This window comes from Coffea arabica, chromosome 1c (genome assembly GCF_036785885.1).
Source record: "Coffea arabica cultivar ET-39 chromosome 1c, Coffea Arabica ET-39 HiFi, whole genome shotgun sequence".
Classification (NCBI taxonomy): Eukaryota; Viridiplantae; Streptophyta; class Magnoliopsida; order Gentianales; family Rubiaceae; genus Coffea; species Coffea arabica.
This window is the reverse complement of record NC_092310.1, coordinates 57,144,561-57,160,346: the sequence shown is the minus strand read 5'-3', so window position 1 is coordinate 57,160,346 and position 15,786 is coordinate 57,144,561. Positions and strand designations below refer to the sequence as shown.

The following is a 15,786-nucleotide window of genomic DNA, read 5'->3' as shown; positions in this document are numbered from 1 at the left end:
TGCCTTTGAATTTTCATTTTCCTTTTTCTTCGTCAACAACCTCGCAGGAAAAATAGGTCAAACAACATCACAGATCCATTGTTTAAAAGACTGTCACGGCAAAGTACCTGTGTTACATTATCCCAAACTATTGGCCTTATTCTGTCTCAGCACCTATACCATCATCTGTTTCCGCATGCAATTGCATCTGATGCCACCTTTATCCCAAACTATTATGCCCACTGGGGATTGGATCATTTCACGCTTCTTCAAGAAGGAAGTGAGGAAGTGCAACTTCTAGTTATTCATTTTCTACCTTCATTCAATTCTCAACACGATGGTTGTGGTGACGTAACTCGAGTTGGTGAGGGAAATAAAATGACTTCTGCTGCAAAATTCTCATCGATTGACGACGCTTTCTTTAGTGCAAGAATAGAGAGGGGTGAATAAGTACAAGTTAATAGTCGTATCTTCAATATTATCTCATGCATGATATGAAATCAAGTGCACGTCGATCTAAAGATAGTTTGTGGCGTCCTTTCCATTCCTCCGCTTTGGAAAATATTTCAAAAATCTATACATTGGTGGTGTAAATGAAAGTTAATTTGAAATGTTCATCAGTAATCGTTTGAGTTTGACGATTATTGAGGCATAATCCTCATTTCACTTTTTCGTCAATGGATCTGAAACCATATTGCCTATGGAATATTGGTTACGTATCAACCCCGTATCAGATGATGTGGTGATCAGTTTCCTTTCCCATCCTTGTAGAAAAATGATGTGGCAATTCTTACATCGGGCAAACGTTGGTTGAATGAAACTTCAATTACCCCATATTTATTCTTAACAGCCTCCACAGGATAATTTGTGGAGCATATTGGCAATAAGGGAGAAAATCAAAGCCATGGAAAATGTAGTGCCAAAAATCAAAGCCTGATAAGTAAAGCTGTTAAGCCAAACGAGTAGTTCGAAAACTTGTTAAGGCTCGAGCTCGACTCGTTAATTTCAATTTGTCCTGAGTTGGTGGAAAGGAGAAAAGTGGAGGTTTCCTATATTGTCAAGATTGGCAAGTGATGTACTCGCTATTCTAGTTACAACTGTGGCGTCCGAATCTACTTTCAGTGCTGGTGGTAGAATAATCGATGATAGGCGTGCTTCTATGTCTGTTGAAACGGTGCAAATGCTACTTTGTGGGAATGATTGGATCCGCAATCTTCATGGGTTAAAAAACAAGTCTCGTGTAAGTAAAATATATCTTTTACTAGTTGTTTATTTTGGCAGCTCATTTTATCTTGTTAGGAGTTGTAACTTTCTTGTTTTCGTTTTGTAGGAACCACTCGATGTTCCCGAATCATCTACAATTAAAGAAATTGATCTTCCAAACATTTGAAGCTGTTTTCTAGAATATGTGATGCTGTTTCTTGTCATTTGTAAAGCTGGACTTGTGAAATGTACTTTTTCTTGTGATTTCTGAAGGGGTTGCTATACTTTTTCTTGTGATTTCTGAAGTTGGACAATTTTTTAGCTATGTAGCAGTGTTTTACATAGTTATTTGGCTGTAGTTTGTGTGTTTATTTGGTTGGACAAAACCTGTTATGATATATTGGCTCTTATGGATGTTGTCTCGTATGGAATTAGGTTGTAGTTTGTGAATTTGTTGACTTTTATTCTTAGAGTTTGTGTTGTATGGATGTTATGGTCTTATATGTTGTCTCCGATGAAATGTGGTTAGAGTTTATGTATTCTTGAATGAGAATGGCATTAGTTGCCAATCATAGTAATTTTTGTTGATTTTGGATAGCCTAACTCTGGACAAATTTTTGGATCTATTAAATGGAACTATGCTGGAGCAGGACTTCGAAATAACTAGTTGCTGGACAAATATAGCGAAATTGAGCCTCAAAATCAAGCATCGAGTTCGGACAGATATTTCGAGTTCGAGCTCAAACTCGTCCGAGCCTGGCTCATTTGTAATAAACGAGTCGAGCTCAAGTTCGAGTTCGAGCTACATTTTCATTTTTCAAGTCGAGTTCAAGTGTATATCATGGCTCGTCCGCACGATCGAGCGAGCTCGAGCCTAGCTCGAATTCCTCACGAGTCGAACTCGACGTTCAGATACTCGGCTCGATTAACAGTACTACTGATAGGAGTAGAAGATGACAGGGACATTAACCCTAGTATTTTTTGTCGCCGGCCAGGTGCCTGTGGGTCTAAATTGCATTAAAACAAAACTTATGCCAGGAAAACAAAGACGCGCTAGCAGGGCACACATCACATGGATTCTGATTCAGTTGGGTTATTGTGTTCAAGACTCATGTGATACATTAACATATGAATTTAATTTGATTCAGTTGAGTTATTGTGTTTAAAACTCGTGGGATTCAAATGGTCTGTTTAAGCAAACACGAAAAAACTATCTAAAAAAAAATTATAATGCATGCAAGTTAGTACTCCATATAATATTGTCAATTGTTGGACTCGCTAATTTTCATTAAATATGCCAGAATTTACAAAATATAATTGAAGTTTTTTTTTTTGTTTTAGCAAAATAAAATTGAAGTTGTCAATGAAGCCCACTAAAATTGATAAAAGAATGTAAATTAGTAGAGTGGATTGAAGGAATAGATGTGAAGGGAAAAATTAATGAGAAAACTTTTCACAAGTGCATATATAAGAAAACTTAATGAAACTAAAAATTTTCCTTAATTCAAGTTTTTCCAAAACTTAAAATTACCTTTTTTTTTAAAACTTACGAAACATTAATTATTATGACGTGACATTTTCTAACGTAGGATATCATTATAATATCAAGCTAACTTCGCTCCGATAAGCACCACCACTCCAAACTTTACGTGCAACCAAATCAAACTCATCTTCAACAGAACTTCAAGCCATGCATTGCAGCTAGTGACGAACAGCCCATGCTTATCAAAAAATTCCCATCAATGATAGTAGTGTTTAGTTTAGCCCCGTAAGTTGTAATATCAACTTCAAATGCCCTGTAAGGAAGTTTTTCGTTCTTCAGGTTTTGTTACCCTAATTAGTATTATTTTCAAATTACAATGTGATATCAGCTGGTTAAGAAATTTTATGTTTCCATTTTGTTTTCCTTCTTTTTCCGCATTGCAATGAGCTATTGTACCTGTTTTTTATGCTACGCAATTGCCATATGATACAAGAAAACATCGACTGGTGGTTGGTTGAAGATGAAATAGTGACTTAGGCCTTGTCTGGATCACATGCTTTCGTGAAAAAATTTCCTTCATATATCTCTCAATTACCTTCTTACTGTATAACCACAGTATACCATTTTTTTTTTTGAATAAAAACTCTTAAAAAATTTGCAATCCAAATGAGCCTCACATATCACCTGGCCGGAGTATATGTAAAAGTTGCACAAATGAACAAGAAAACACCCAGCGGGATACATGTAAAAGTTGCTCTAGCGAATATCGTTATTTTTTTTTAGCAACGATATCATTTGTATAAACTACTCTATTTTAATCTAGAGAAAGGGGAGAAAGAAGCCACAAATAGTGGCTAGTGGAAGACAAAGTTGAACTCTTGATTTTCCATCGACAATAAAAACTTAAAGTTTTGATGATGACTAACTGACCAAATGGTTGTTGGCTAATGAACATCGTTATTTCTTGGGCCCGCCTGGTTGTATTTTGGCTTTCCAACCACCAGCCTTTGGGCTGATGACCACCACCAATGCATTAAGACTTGGTGGGGTGGGTGACAAGGGTTCAAACTTTTCCTCCCACCAATTGCCACAATTAAATGTGACATTGTTTAAAAAAATTCAGGCGGGTGTATGGTGCACTTGTTTGGTTCGGTGGTAGTTCAGTCTCTTCCGAGTTATCCTAAAACCTCTTTAGGTCCTCCCACTTTCCATAATGTAAGCAGCTATCGTATGGACAAAAAAAAAAAAAAAAAAAAAAATTTCGGCTGTCCAGCCAGAATAGTTCGCCCCTGATGACCAGATCCGATATATGTAAGCCCCAAAACGGAAGCACTTCCCAATTGCCATTCTTTTTCTAGATCTCCAAGTCAAAGTACCTTGAGATGATATGTATATTAGTATAATTATTTGATCGCAATTGCATTAGAGGTAGATAATCTGACCTTCTCTTGCACTTGAAGGCAGATCCCAGCAAAAGTAACCTCAATAAAAGATGCAGGGCAGCTTCCCCGTTTCACCAAGCTATATCTATCGAGTGCAACTTTGCATTTTGGGGCGTTTCCCTTTACCTTTCTTGGCGTTGTGTAATTCGATCTCTAGCTTTTTCAAGGTTTCGGATTAAATTCCACCTGCACTCTCAAGAAGTGTGGGATATGACTCGTGACAGTACCTGGGATTATATATATCCTTCATCTGTATATTTTTGACAAATCGAGTGATCTAAATTTCAATGTTTAGTTAACTTGACTCATTTGACATTTAAATGCCAATTCCTATATCGAATTGTTTACCGTAAAAAGTTATCCGGCCCTTCAAGTACTAGTATAAAATCAATCCAGAAATCTACGTACAAATTAAACTTCTAGCGCATAATAAATGAGATTTGGAAAGGCCAAGAAAAGGAATTCGGGTATAGGGTTTTAAAATTCTACTAGTCCTTCCCTTCCAATAGTAATTACTAATTACATCACCCCTTGGCTAGTGGATCAGAAATAGGGGTGGCAATCGGGTCGGGTTCGGGTTGGCGGGTCGGGTTGAGGCTTAAGTATAACAAAGAACCTGCTGATCCGAACCCGACCCACCAACTCGAAACGGGTAAGAGTACCGGACACGAACCCGAAAATTTCGGGTTGGCGAGTCGACCCGAAATGACCCGAAACTTAATTTTAATTTATTAATTTATCACTGTAATTTCTAATAAAATCAATTTTTCACAAAATTAATTACATCATCAAGTAATAAAAATTTAAATAAATAATTTCAAACCAAATCTAAAATAAATTAAACACCATAAAAGTGTTTTATCCCAAACCAAATATAAAATAAATTAAAACAGCATAAAAGTAAAAAATAACATAATATATTATTTATTCAAATATAATAATTTTAACTTCACACAAGTTAAATAAATTCATTTAGGATTAAGTAATTAATGCCTTTGGAAAAAAAGAATGATTTAGTTTAGTTAGATAAAATAATTTTTATGTTTATTAAATTAGTTTTAATTCGTAAACGGGTCACATCGGGTCATATCAGGTCACCACGGGTTGACCCGAAATTGATCTGTTTTCTTTTCGGGTTCACCGGGTTCGACCCGATTCTGACTCGAACTCTCGAAATCTCAACCCAAATCCATTAATTTCGTATCGTGTTTTCGGATCGTGTCAGGAATTGCCACCCCTAATCAGAAATGAAGTTGAGTTCACTTTTTGTGACTTCTGTCTATCAAGGATCATTATATTTGCTAAAAAGCCTGCGAAAACACCAAGAATTATTTCTGAAGTAAATGCCCAGAGGAGCAAACTGCGAAGCATGACGGGGGCCTGGCCGTTATGGGTGAGGACGACAGGATGGAGAAGCCACTAGCGTGTGGGATAGATACAAGATGATCATCGCTCACACTGCTCGAGCCCGCCAATAAACCTGGTGCGTGTCCTTTTCTTACGTATTGGTAATAGTCTTTTGATCAGCTCTGATAGTATTAGTGGAATATTAGAGTTGAGGAGAATTTTTTACACAACTATAACAAATTAATGGGGAGGAAATCAACAAGCTCACCACAAATCAATCAAACAATCAAATCTATATTGGATTTTTTTTTTCTACTTCTTTCTCTAATTAAAGATTAGAAATGTAACACAATTTCTTCGAATTTAAGCAACAAGAGTTTTGGAATAGGAAAGAATTGCTTCCAAAAAAGAAAAGCAAGACAAACATGAATTAAAAAAGTTAATCACAAGAATCTGACGTAGGAAAGTTTAGAATTTGAATTAGTCAACTACCTAAAAGAACTCGACTGAAATAAAATTTCCAAATCTGCACATAAACTTCTTTATTTGATACTATGTAGTAATAATTGCTTTCTTGTTTAACATCCCAACCTCCCTAATAATCTTACATAACTACGTGAAACCCTAGCTATATGTGTATATATATATATATGCTCATCAAGAATCCGCAGCAGCACAGTTACAAGCTTCAACTTAGATACATACAAGTCATGTATTCTCATCAGCAACTGATGATGGATCTCGTTGTCGTGCTCCTTCTCTGTGGAGTACTACTTCTGCCTTCTACAGCCAAAGACGTACCGTTTGATGACAACTACAGAATTACTTATGGGAACGACCATGTCGCCTTCTTCAATCAAGGAACACAACTTCAGCTTTCAATGGACGTGCACTCTGGTAAACTTTCTCTTAATCACCATCTGTTTTCTGTGATTTCTTATGAAAATTTTCCATGCATGAAAAAGTGCGGTGGATGTGTAGGGGTGCCGCCCTTTATTATTATATCAAGTTTTTGTTGGATATATATATAATATCTTCGCACCACAACTCTCTGCGTGTGTGTGTGTGTGTGTTTTTTTTTTTTGGATCTATATGTACGTATGTATTTATATATCAGGAACAACGAGAAGTTGTGTGAGTGTTTATTGTTATTATTATAATATAGTTGGGTTAAGGTTTGATGTGGTTTGGTACTATAACATTAATTTGGCTGTTTGATCGATGTATATACAATAGGGGCTGGCTTTGGCTCCAAGGTGAACTACGGATCAGGCTTCTTTGACATGAGGATAAAGGTCCCAAACAAGGATTCTGCAGGAGTAGTTACAACTTTCTACGTAAGGGCTGAATGCATCATGATCAGTTCACAATCTTCTTGAAAATTTAGAAGAGTTGAACAAAAAGAGTGATTGTTTTCTCTTTATACTTTTTGATTTCTCTGTTCTTTTACTCGTGTGATACAGCTGAGTTCGAATAGCCAATATGCTCACGACGAGGTGGATTTTGAGTTTCTGGGCAACAAGGAAGGGAAACCTTATGCATTACAGACAAACGTATTTGCACGCGGGGTTGGAGGTAGAGAAGAGAGGACACTTCTGTGGTTCGATCCAACGGCAGATTTTCATTCCTATCAAATACTCTGGAACCCGTATCATATAGTGTAAGAAACCCTACCCCGCTTTGACTCCTATGCATGTATATATATAGTATACTACCTGTGTATTCTTCAATGCATGCCAGCATATATATTTCTAAGTGAGAAATTATCTGAACTAGAATGCAACTTTTTTCTGTGACTTAAATTAAAAAAAAAAAAAAGGTCAAGATTCAAGAACCCTGATTGCATATTGATTATGATTTATTGGTTTCTCAGGTTTTATGTTGACAACATTCCTATCCGCATATACAAGAACAACACAGCCTCGGGTGTAGGCTACCCGTCACAGCCAATGCAAATACTGGCAAGCTTGTGGGATGGAGATGGCTGGGCGACAGATGGGGGCAAAACAAAGACTGATTGGTCTCAAGCACCATTCATAGCATCCTACCAAGACTTCAACGTTGATGGCTGCCCATTAACTGATAATCAGAATATGGATATTCAGCGCTGTCAGTCCCCTAATTATTGGTGGAACCAAAGGAAATTTTGGAAGTTGGATTCCAATCAGATGAAAGCAATGGAAGCAGTGAGAAATAAGTATATGAACTATGATTATTGCAGCGACAGGAATAGATATCCTGTTCCTCCTCTCGAGTGTAGTAGCAACACTTATGAGTGATCTTCAATCAAGTTAGCAAGAGGAACTTCAAAAAGAAATTAATTATACTATAGTATGATTGATTAATTATTGGGACGGATTTGATTTGTTACAACCATTAGAAGAATTATATATGATGCTACGTCTCACCAGTTAGAGTTTGTGGAAATTATGATTTTAGACCTTGGTCGTTTTGGGTTAAATTTTTCCTAGCACAGTTCAAGTGAAAATATCTTCGGCCAAAGTTTCTTTGATTTTTTTTTTTTTTGGTCGATACAGGAGTGTCCGGGTCAATCCTTACAGGGCCCGACTAATTTCCTGTGGCCCAGGCTCGGCGCCCCAATCCGACCCGAACACGTTAAGTGCACGGAGGAATCCAGCAGAACGGAGACTCGAACTTGTGACCTTAAGGTTCACTGGTGAGAGGCGCTGCCGCTGGACCCGGACCATTCACGCGGGATGCCAAAGTTTCTTTGATCACCTTGCAAATTTTCTCAAAACCCAGTAAAAAACCATCCAACTTAGCCTCTATGTCGTGAAGTTGCCTTTGAGGGTTGTTGTCTTGAATACTTGCGCAAACTGTTGGTATCTTTTGCTTGAGGGAAAAAAATGAAAAGAAATCGAAAAGGTTCAATTGCCACAAATTAAATACTTTTCAGCAAAAATTAATTCCACTTGAAAAGTCAAATATGTCCGAATGGTCATAGATTTCGGTCCACTTCCCCACTGGCCTTTTCACTTCCCAACTATTCACTTTAACGAAGTTAAAACCCAATCAACGTGAACGAAAGATAAAATCCGCCAATAATTAGATCAAGCCCAAAAGTGAACAGATCCAGCCCAAGATCACCCCCCACAAACACCTTCCTTTTGCGTTCCCCCCGCCTCCCCCTTTTTTTTTAAGGAAAATTTCCTTCCTTTTTTCGGAACTTGATCTGCACCCTGTTTGCTTCGCCATTTTCTAAGCAAGCTTTAATTGGCTTGGGGAGGATGGCACAGTCTTAAGTCAAAGTGTCGGTGGCTGAAACCTCTGTCTCTTCCTCACTCCGATGCCACTGCTAGAAGGTGGTGATAGCAATTACCAAAAGCCCACCTGATAATAGGCCCTGCCAGATGACGGGTGTAAGATCGATATTTCTGTTTGTTTTACTATTCTTTGCCTATGAAACTTCTTTAGCTAGAGCAGAAGTAGGAGAAAATGAAGGGTTCTCGGAAGCATTGCTTTTGAGGCCATTACCTGACCGGAAGGTGCTAGCCCATTTTCACTTTCAAAGCGCGGTGCCTCCTACTAACTCATATGGCCGCCACCACCATCTCTTCCCCAAATCCATTTATCAACTGGTGAATTTTTATCTCGTCTTTCTGGGTTTTGTTGATTTTATGTCTCTTTCTTGAGTATTGAGTTTTTTCCCCCTTATTTTGCAACTATGGCTTTCGGGATTATACGAGCTTTAAGAAGTATGCATGTCTTCTTGTTGCAATTGGACAACATGTTGGATTTAGATTTATGATGCAATGGACTCATTTATTTGAATCCAAAATCTGCTTAATAGATTAATCTTGGAATAGCTAGTTAGGGAAATTTAAGTTGGAAGGGCTAAAAGGTTTACGAAGGAAACAGCAAGGATTCAAGTTTTGCACTAGTCATCAAGGATTGGAATGCGCAAGTTGTCGTGTCTCCTACTATCTCTCTTCACTTTTGTGTATGCAACTGATTGCAAAGGTTTCTGTATTTCAAAATGTCTCGAGAAGTGAATTCCGGATTCAAGTTTCCTTCTTGAATAGTGAAGCATAGGGTGATTAAATAGATCAGTCGAAGGGCCACTTGTGCGTATGAGAATGAATGAAACTTCGGCCCTTTATAATCTCAGACTGTTTTGACAGCTAGTAGTGGCATGCTTGTTAGGATGTCTTCATATGACATCTCATGTTTTTAGCTCCACGTCTGTGATTCCATCCTTGTTAGTACCGTCGCCACATAGTAAATTCTACTGTAGCATTTTACCTTTGAAACCTAAAGTTCGCACTCTCTGTCTTGGTCATGGAGAATGTTGCTAATTTTGGATTTTATGTAGTCCATAATATGTAAACAACAGCAGTTCACTGGTGCAGGTTCAAAAATTTCATTTACGGGAAATGGAATTGTCATTTACACAAGGTCGCTGGAATTATGAGCGCTGGGGTGGATATGACCCCATATCAAGCAGCAATGCCAAGCCTCCTGGGGTTGAACTTTGGGCTGTTTTTGATGTGCCCCAACATCAGGTTGATGCTTCCTGGAAAAATTTAACCCATGCACTCTCAGGTCTCTTTTGTGCTTCAATCAATTTCCTTGAGCACTCAACGGCATATTCCACTCCTGAATGGAGTTTCAGGTCATCTGGTGGCTACTTAAAGTACGGAACTTTGCCTCGGGAGGCTGTTTGCACTGAGAACCTCACTCCTTGGTTGAAGTTGCTTCCTTGTAGAGACAAAGCTGGGCTTTCTACATTGATGGACCGACCCTCCATCTACAGAGGTTATTATCACTCTCAGCGGCTGCATTTGACGTCTAATGAATTTGATTCCAATGGATTAATATCTGGAATAGTACTTGACCAAACTCTTACCATTGTTCTTCAGCCAAATATAAAAGGAACTGGTGCAATATTTTCAAGTGGATCAACACTGCAACCAAGTTGGTCACTGAGTTCACTGTTTGGCCGGAAAGTTGGTGAAAGGTGTGTTCTTTCTAAATCCAGCAATGTTTATGTTCAATTGGAGCAGAATTTGGTATCTCAACTTATAAAACTAGGAAATGATACTGGAAATGGTGATAAAGGGTCTCACCATGAGGTTGATATCTCTCAGAACTTCGTGGGTGATCGAGGTTTTGAGTTATCAATTCCCCCAGATAGACAAATCAGGGAAGTGGATAGATTTGATACTGGAAGCTTGTCTATCCTGCATCAATTTTCTGTTGAGAACTATAGCGATTTAAAACCCTTTGACTTGGAATTCAGATGGAAGTTACCCTTAGTTTGGTCATGCCAACAAGCACCCCTAAGTGTCAGCAGATACCTAATGGGAAGTGGTAATGAGAGGGGTTCTATAGCGATTTCATTGATGTCTACTAGAATGAGTGAATGTATGCAAACTGCTGATAGTAGTGCAAGTGAATGTTGGTTGAGGGTTGATGTTTTCCAAGTTGTGCCTTGGTATGTGAAGGTATACTATCACACGCTGAAAATATTCATAGACGAACGATTTCAAACTGTTGCAAATGCTGTAGAGAGGATGCACGTCTTACCTTCTGAAGACAAGGTCTCACCTGGTGTAATGGAACTGACGTTGAAACTACCTTGTGGAGTCAGATCGGCAGCATTGACTGTAGAGTTTGATAAGGTATGCTTCATGATTTAAATGCGATTTTTTTAAAGCAAAGTTATCTTGGATAATTTAGGGTACACATGAATCGAGTCTGAAACAGAAGTAGGAAAGAGCCACTTAAGTATTAATTTAGGTAAATCATTTTAAAGACTAACGAGGATATTAATTAGCCTTGTATCGTCATTGGCTTTGTATGTATTCCTGCAGGGGTTTCTGCACATTGATGAGTATCCTCCAGATGCTAATCAGGGATTTGACATTCCTTCAGCTGTAGTGGTCTTTGGTGACTTTGAGACAAGCATACAATTTGCAGATGATGATTACTTGCACAATATTCCTTTGTTGTCTAAGCTACAGGTATAGGTGTTAGTATGCAATGTTGATTCTTAGGTGCCATTGTGCGTTGTCTTTTTTAATTTATTTTCCTGACCATTTGAACACTCTAAGCAGGACAAGAGCAGAGTTGTTTCCTATACAGAAGTATTGCTAGTGCCTTTGACAACTCCTGATTTCAGCATGCCTTACAACGTTATCACAATCACGTGCACAGTTTTTGCCTTGTATTTTGGGTCTCTGCTTAATGCATTAAGAAGGCGTGTGGGTGAGGAAGGAAGGCTGTTGAAAACCAAAGGTAACGCATCTTCTAAATTATTTGTGAATGCAGAATAAGCTTTTTTGAGATTTTTTTTCTTTAAAAACAGAAACTAGGAATATTTAATTTCATGTGCAAGAATTATGTAGTTATGTGCCGAAAATATAGTTGCAAGTACAAAAGTGAGGCTCACGTTACTACAGACTGAGTCTGGAAAACTATAGATAAATATTTTTTTGACCTGATCTATTGAAAGTGTCTTGGTTTGACACGTGTGTTCTGTTTAGCAAGAAAGATTGAATTCAATATCACATGGCTTTTAATTCCAGAGGTGAAGCTGAATTAAAAGATATATAGAGAGACCAAGAAGGTGTTTAACCAAATCTAAGAAATGTCAGACTCTGTAAACTTTACAAAGATGGAACTCTCTCAGAAAGATTTGACTCTGTAAACTTTACAAAGATGGAACTCTCTCAGAAAGATTCAGTAGTACTAATGTCACAATGCGTGGTTTTGTTGCCACATGACTTCAATCTTATACTTCTAGCTGCGGAAAAGGATTGGGCATTTTTCTTCTTTTGATTCATGCTCATCTGCATTTGTCCCTGCTGAAATCGTTTACCTTGTGCAACCCTTTCTGCAGCCACCAAGGAAACAGGTAAACTAAGCTCCCTTCTAGCAAGGTTGTCTGCGAAATTGAGGGGAAAACCGTGGGAACCACCCGAACAATCCTCATCTTCTGCATCCTTTTTTAACCGTAAGCTCATTTTGAAAGTCCTGCTAGTTGCTGGTCTTGCTGTTGCTTGGCAATATTATTCAGGTTGACCACAAGTTCAAGCCATGAGGCTTCTTGTATACAATGTGTATTTAGAGATTACACAGATGAGATTATCGCTTAGGAGTTTTTTGTCAGTTTCGTGTTACTTACCAACTAATCCTGTTCTCTATGGCTGTAAAATTGTCATCAGTTGGAAATTTCAATAGCCAAATCCTTAGTTATCTGCTTCGTACTGCATTTAATTTTATGCCTATCCACTTTCAGCGGAGTTCTCATGAGCCATTGGTGCCACTTCGGCGAGAAAGAATGGGAATTATATTATTGTTGTTGGATGTTCTTACGAAGTTGTCAAGGTCCTTGGTACAATTGATCTGCGCATTAATGCACTATGCTTCAGTTTCACTTTTGCCCTTTAATTCAGGCATTGAAACAAACAGAGTATTTTAAAGGATTAATTAGAAAGCACAGCGACAAGTAATTTCCTTTTCACATCAGTCCGTCCGAACTTCAATTTGGTTCAATCCGCCCCCTACAGTTCTAATTTTTATCAAAAGAAAATTAATACAACAAACTCAAGAATTTTAAACCGATTGTGACCTTGTCAATTAAGATACACACGTGATCATGTCAATCAATTATACATGCAATGCTTCACTACACAATATCTTACATACAGTAACTACACAGAAATGAGCATCAGAAGGGAAACTGAGGGATCCAATTGACATTTGACATTCAACTCCTGCTTGGTCGGATATCAACAATGAAGGTTCATGAAAATCATTTTGTCTCAGGAATCCAGCTACAGCTGTTGCTTTATTCCATCACGATGATGTATGAACCTTGTAGAAGCACTGCTGTTTTACGATCTATAAAGATGCGTCCAGCCATGAAGCAAGAAACAACATCGGTAAGCATCAAGTGTATCCTGGGAAACTTTTGGTTAGCAATTTCAGCTTAATCATCATCTTAACCTCTTGTGAGGTGCAGCAAGAACCAGACTGTCTTCTCTCAGCCTCTTCATTCTATTACCCGCAATACTGCAAGAAAATTGACGACCATTCAGAACACTTTGAGATCGGCCATCATTTCTTTCTTGAAGACCTGAAGAAAGGGCCACTAATTTTCATTATGAAACTTCATTTGAAGTTACTCGGATTCTTTGAGCTGATAGACTCAAGATCTACACCATTTAAATGCAAGAGGCAGGAAAAAAAACAAACCATATTCATTTTGATTCAACAGACATATTATTGTTTCAGTATTTGAATGGCAAATAATGCTGAATACCTGACTTGGTCTCATTTACTCTTGTCCTCTTCAATGGACTTGTATCCCTTGATGATAATTTTCTCTTCAGGCTCAAGCAGTTAAATCCAGTCAATTTATCTATCCTGTTAAGAAATCCTGAAGAAACAGTCAAAAGGTTACTAATAAGGAATGCTTCAGAGGACCAGGCACTTGAAATTGGAATCTTTTAAGGAAGTGCCATAATGTACCAAAATTACCTGCAGTGCCATCTTTAGATCTTTTGCTGCTGAACAAATCAATGTGCCCAAGCTGCAGATCTTTGCAATGACCACCAACTCCATTCGGCTTTGTCCCATTTCCAAGATCTGACAGCTCATGCTTTCCTGGATATTGTTTCCCAATTTGGAAAGTAGATCGATTAAATGGGGGAGAAACAGAGACCTGACCCCATAACACAAAATAGAGTGCACGAATATGTTGCAAACAACTCTCTGTAAACCTGGCAATTGCTAACTGCTGCTTGATCACTACAGCCTACAGGTAACCATTTGCAATTCACATTACAGCATTCTGTAGTGGCGTGATTCAATAACAAGTGCAATTCTTGCACAAGAGAAATCAATTTCCATAGCATCGCTGTAGAAAAAATGGAGAGAACGGGTACTTCTGAAACCTATTCTTTAGACGCTATCTACTCTTACCTTCGTCTCATATGCAAGAAAAATAAAAAAGTTTTCCATCACAGCCCACTAATAGTACTGTAGTTAAAAGGATGTGGGGAGGGGCGAGCGTAAAGAAGAGTGACAACAATCAAGAACTTACTCTTGGAGCCGAGTTTGGAGAGCTTTCCATCAACAATGAGGGCATCGGAGTCGGTGGTGCCAGTGGACAAACCCCTAGAGGAAAAGAAAGAAAGAAGAGATTTCCAGGTGACAGAGCAGGCAATAAGGTCGACGCCCCTGCTTATGAAGTGGCCATTCAGCTTTAGAGTATTGGGTTCGAGGCCAAAGGCTCTAGCAATGGAACCAAGGTCCAGTCTTTGCTCATCCCACGCTACCAATTCAATAATCTTGGATGCTGAAGGGCAGAATATCTTTATGTTTCTCTTCCCCTCTCCACCTGCCATGTTTTTTCCCCTTCTTCTTCTTCTTCTCCTCCTTCTTTCTTGAACAAGATACTGTACTGCTCCTATGCTTCTCTAGCAACCATGTGGATACCAGTCAAGATTTAGATCACTTGTTCTCGTACCGGTGGTGCCATTCTTCTCCGCGAGTTGGGCTTTGGCTGCCAGCATCAGCATCAGACGTGGATGATCGCTGAATTGTTGCAGGGTGTTTCCTTTCTAACAATAGCATTAGATAGGCTACTAGCCTACTACTACTACTTTCCAGTATTTCTTTTTCCGACTTCCATTTCTTTCTGGAAGTGTCTCTGGGGATTTATGATGTCTGCTACTCCATGATTGTCATGGGCTGGGCGGTTTCCCGGGTCCGCGTGTTTCTCTTGGCCCATCTAAGATCCTGCTCCTTTAATGAGAACATCTTTGGACAGCGAAGGAATGGACTCTCTCTGGCCTGGCCCTATTGATTAAGCATTAATAGAGAACCTCTACCAGACCCTGTTCGGGGGTTTACCATGATGTAGTCCGGACTACGGACACGGCGTCCACAACTCGCTTCTCGTATTTGCTATAGCATTCATGCTATTTTTTTCTTTTTCTTTTTCTTTTTTTTGTACCAAATGTATGTTGAGTAATTAATTTTTTTCTTTAAGCAAATATAATATTAATAGAATATAATTATACACCAAATAATGTAATAAAAATAATCTAGATAACTGAGGAAAGCACAGCAGCACTTGTTTATTAGTACCACTGCTTATGGCGCACTCTAATGCTTGTACAATTAACAAAAAATATATTTATCACAATTATATCTTCAAAATGTTTTTTTTAATGGATTTTATGGGTCCAAATAAAATCCTAAAATCCATTATAATGTAGATAATTATACTCGAAACGGAAATGATGGAAGTAGAGAAGAATATGTGGGAGTTAGAAGTTAGCATAAGGAGGAAGTAGTAGT

General features: G+C 38.3%; 3 protein-coding genes across 8 annotated transcripts; 2 read left to right on the top strand and 1 right to left on the bottom strand.

Moving 5' to 3' along the window:
- Positions 1-6,122: 6,122 nt before the first annotated feature.
- Positions 6,123-7,812, top strand: LOC140037166 (xyloglucan endotransglucosylase/hydrolase protein 2-like). Its single transcript, XM_072081359.1, has 4 exons — positions 6,123-6,351; positions 6,691-6,791; positions 6,918-7,114; positions 7,328-7,812. The coding sequence occupies exons 1-4, from the start codon at positions 6,165-6,167 to the stop codon at positions 7,731-7,733; spliced, it is 891 nt and encodes a 296-aa protein (XP_071937460.1). The 5' UTR covers positions 6,123-6,164; the 3' UTR covers positions 7,734-7,812.
- Positions 7,813-8,567: 755 nt separating this feature from the next.
- Positions 8,568-12,672, top strand: LOC113713695 (uncharacterized). 4 transcript variants are annotated; one of them, XM_027237491.2, is made up of 6 exons: positions 8,858-9,053; positions 9,825-9,977; positions 10,088-11,096; positions 11,289-11,438; positions 11,532-11,712; positions 12,317-12,672. In XM_027237491.2, exons 1-6 carry the CDS (start codon positions 9,010-9,012, stop codon positions 12,496-12,498), a joined length of 1,719 nt encoding a protein of 572 aa, XP_027093292.1. In that variant the 5' UTR covers positions 8,858-9,009; the 3' UTR covers positions 12,499-12,672. The 4 variants fall into 4 exon arrangements, with proteins under 4 accessions (XP_027093285.1, XP_027093292.1, XP_071937446.1 ...); XM_072081352.1 differs by having other exon boundaries at positions 8,914-9,053; positions 9,812-9,977; XM_027237484.2 differs by having other exon boundaries at positions 8,568-9,053; positions 9,825-11,096.
- Positions 12,673-13,028: 356 nt separating this feature from the next.
- Positions 13,029-15,119, bottom strand: LOC113713753 (uncharacterized). 3 transcript variants are annotated; one of them, XR_011841097.1, is made up of 5 exons: positions 14,525-15,119; positions 14,202-14,236; positions 13,960-14,085; positions 13,742-13,858; positions 13,029-13,491 (listed from the first exon to the last, which is right to left on the bottom strand). XR_011841097.1 is itself a non-coding variant. In XM_027237546.2 (4 exons), exons 1-4 carry the CDS (start codon positions 14,826-14,828, stop codon positions 13,472-13,474), a joined length of 567 nt encoding a protein of 188 aa, XP_027093347.1. In that variant the 5' UTR covers positions 14,829-15,116; the 3' UTR covers positions 13,029-13,471. The 3 variants fall into 3 exon arrangements, 2 of the variants coding, with proteins under 2 accessions (XP_027093347.1, XP_027093341.1); XM_027237546.2 differs by lacking the exon at positions 14,202-14,236 and having other exon boundaries at positions 14,525-15,116; XM_027237540.2 differs by lacking the exon at positions 14,202-14,236 and having other exon boundaries at positions 13,029-13,555; positions 14,525-15,115.
- Positions 15,120-15,786: the final 667 nt, after the last annotated feature.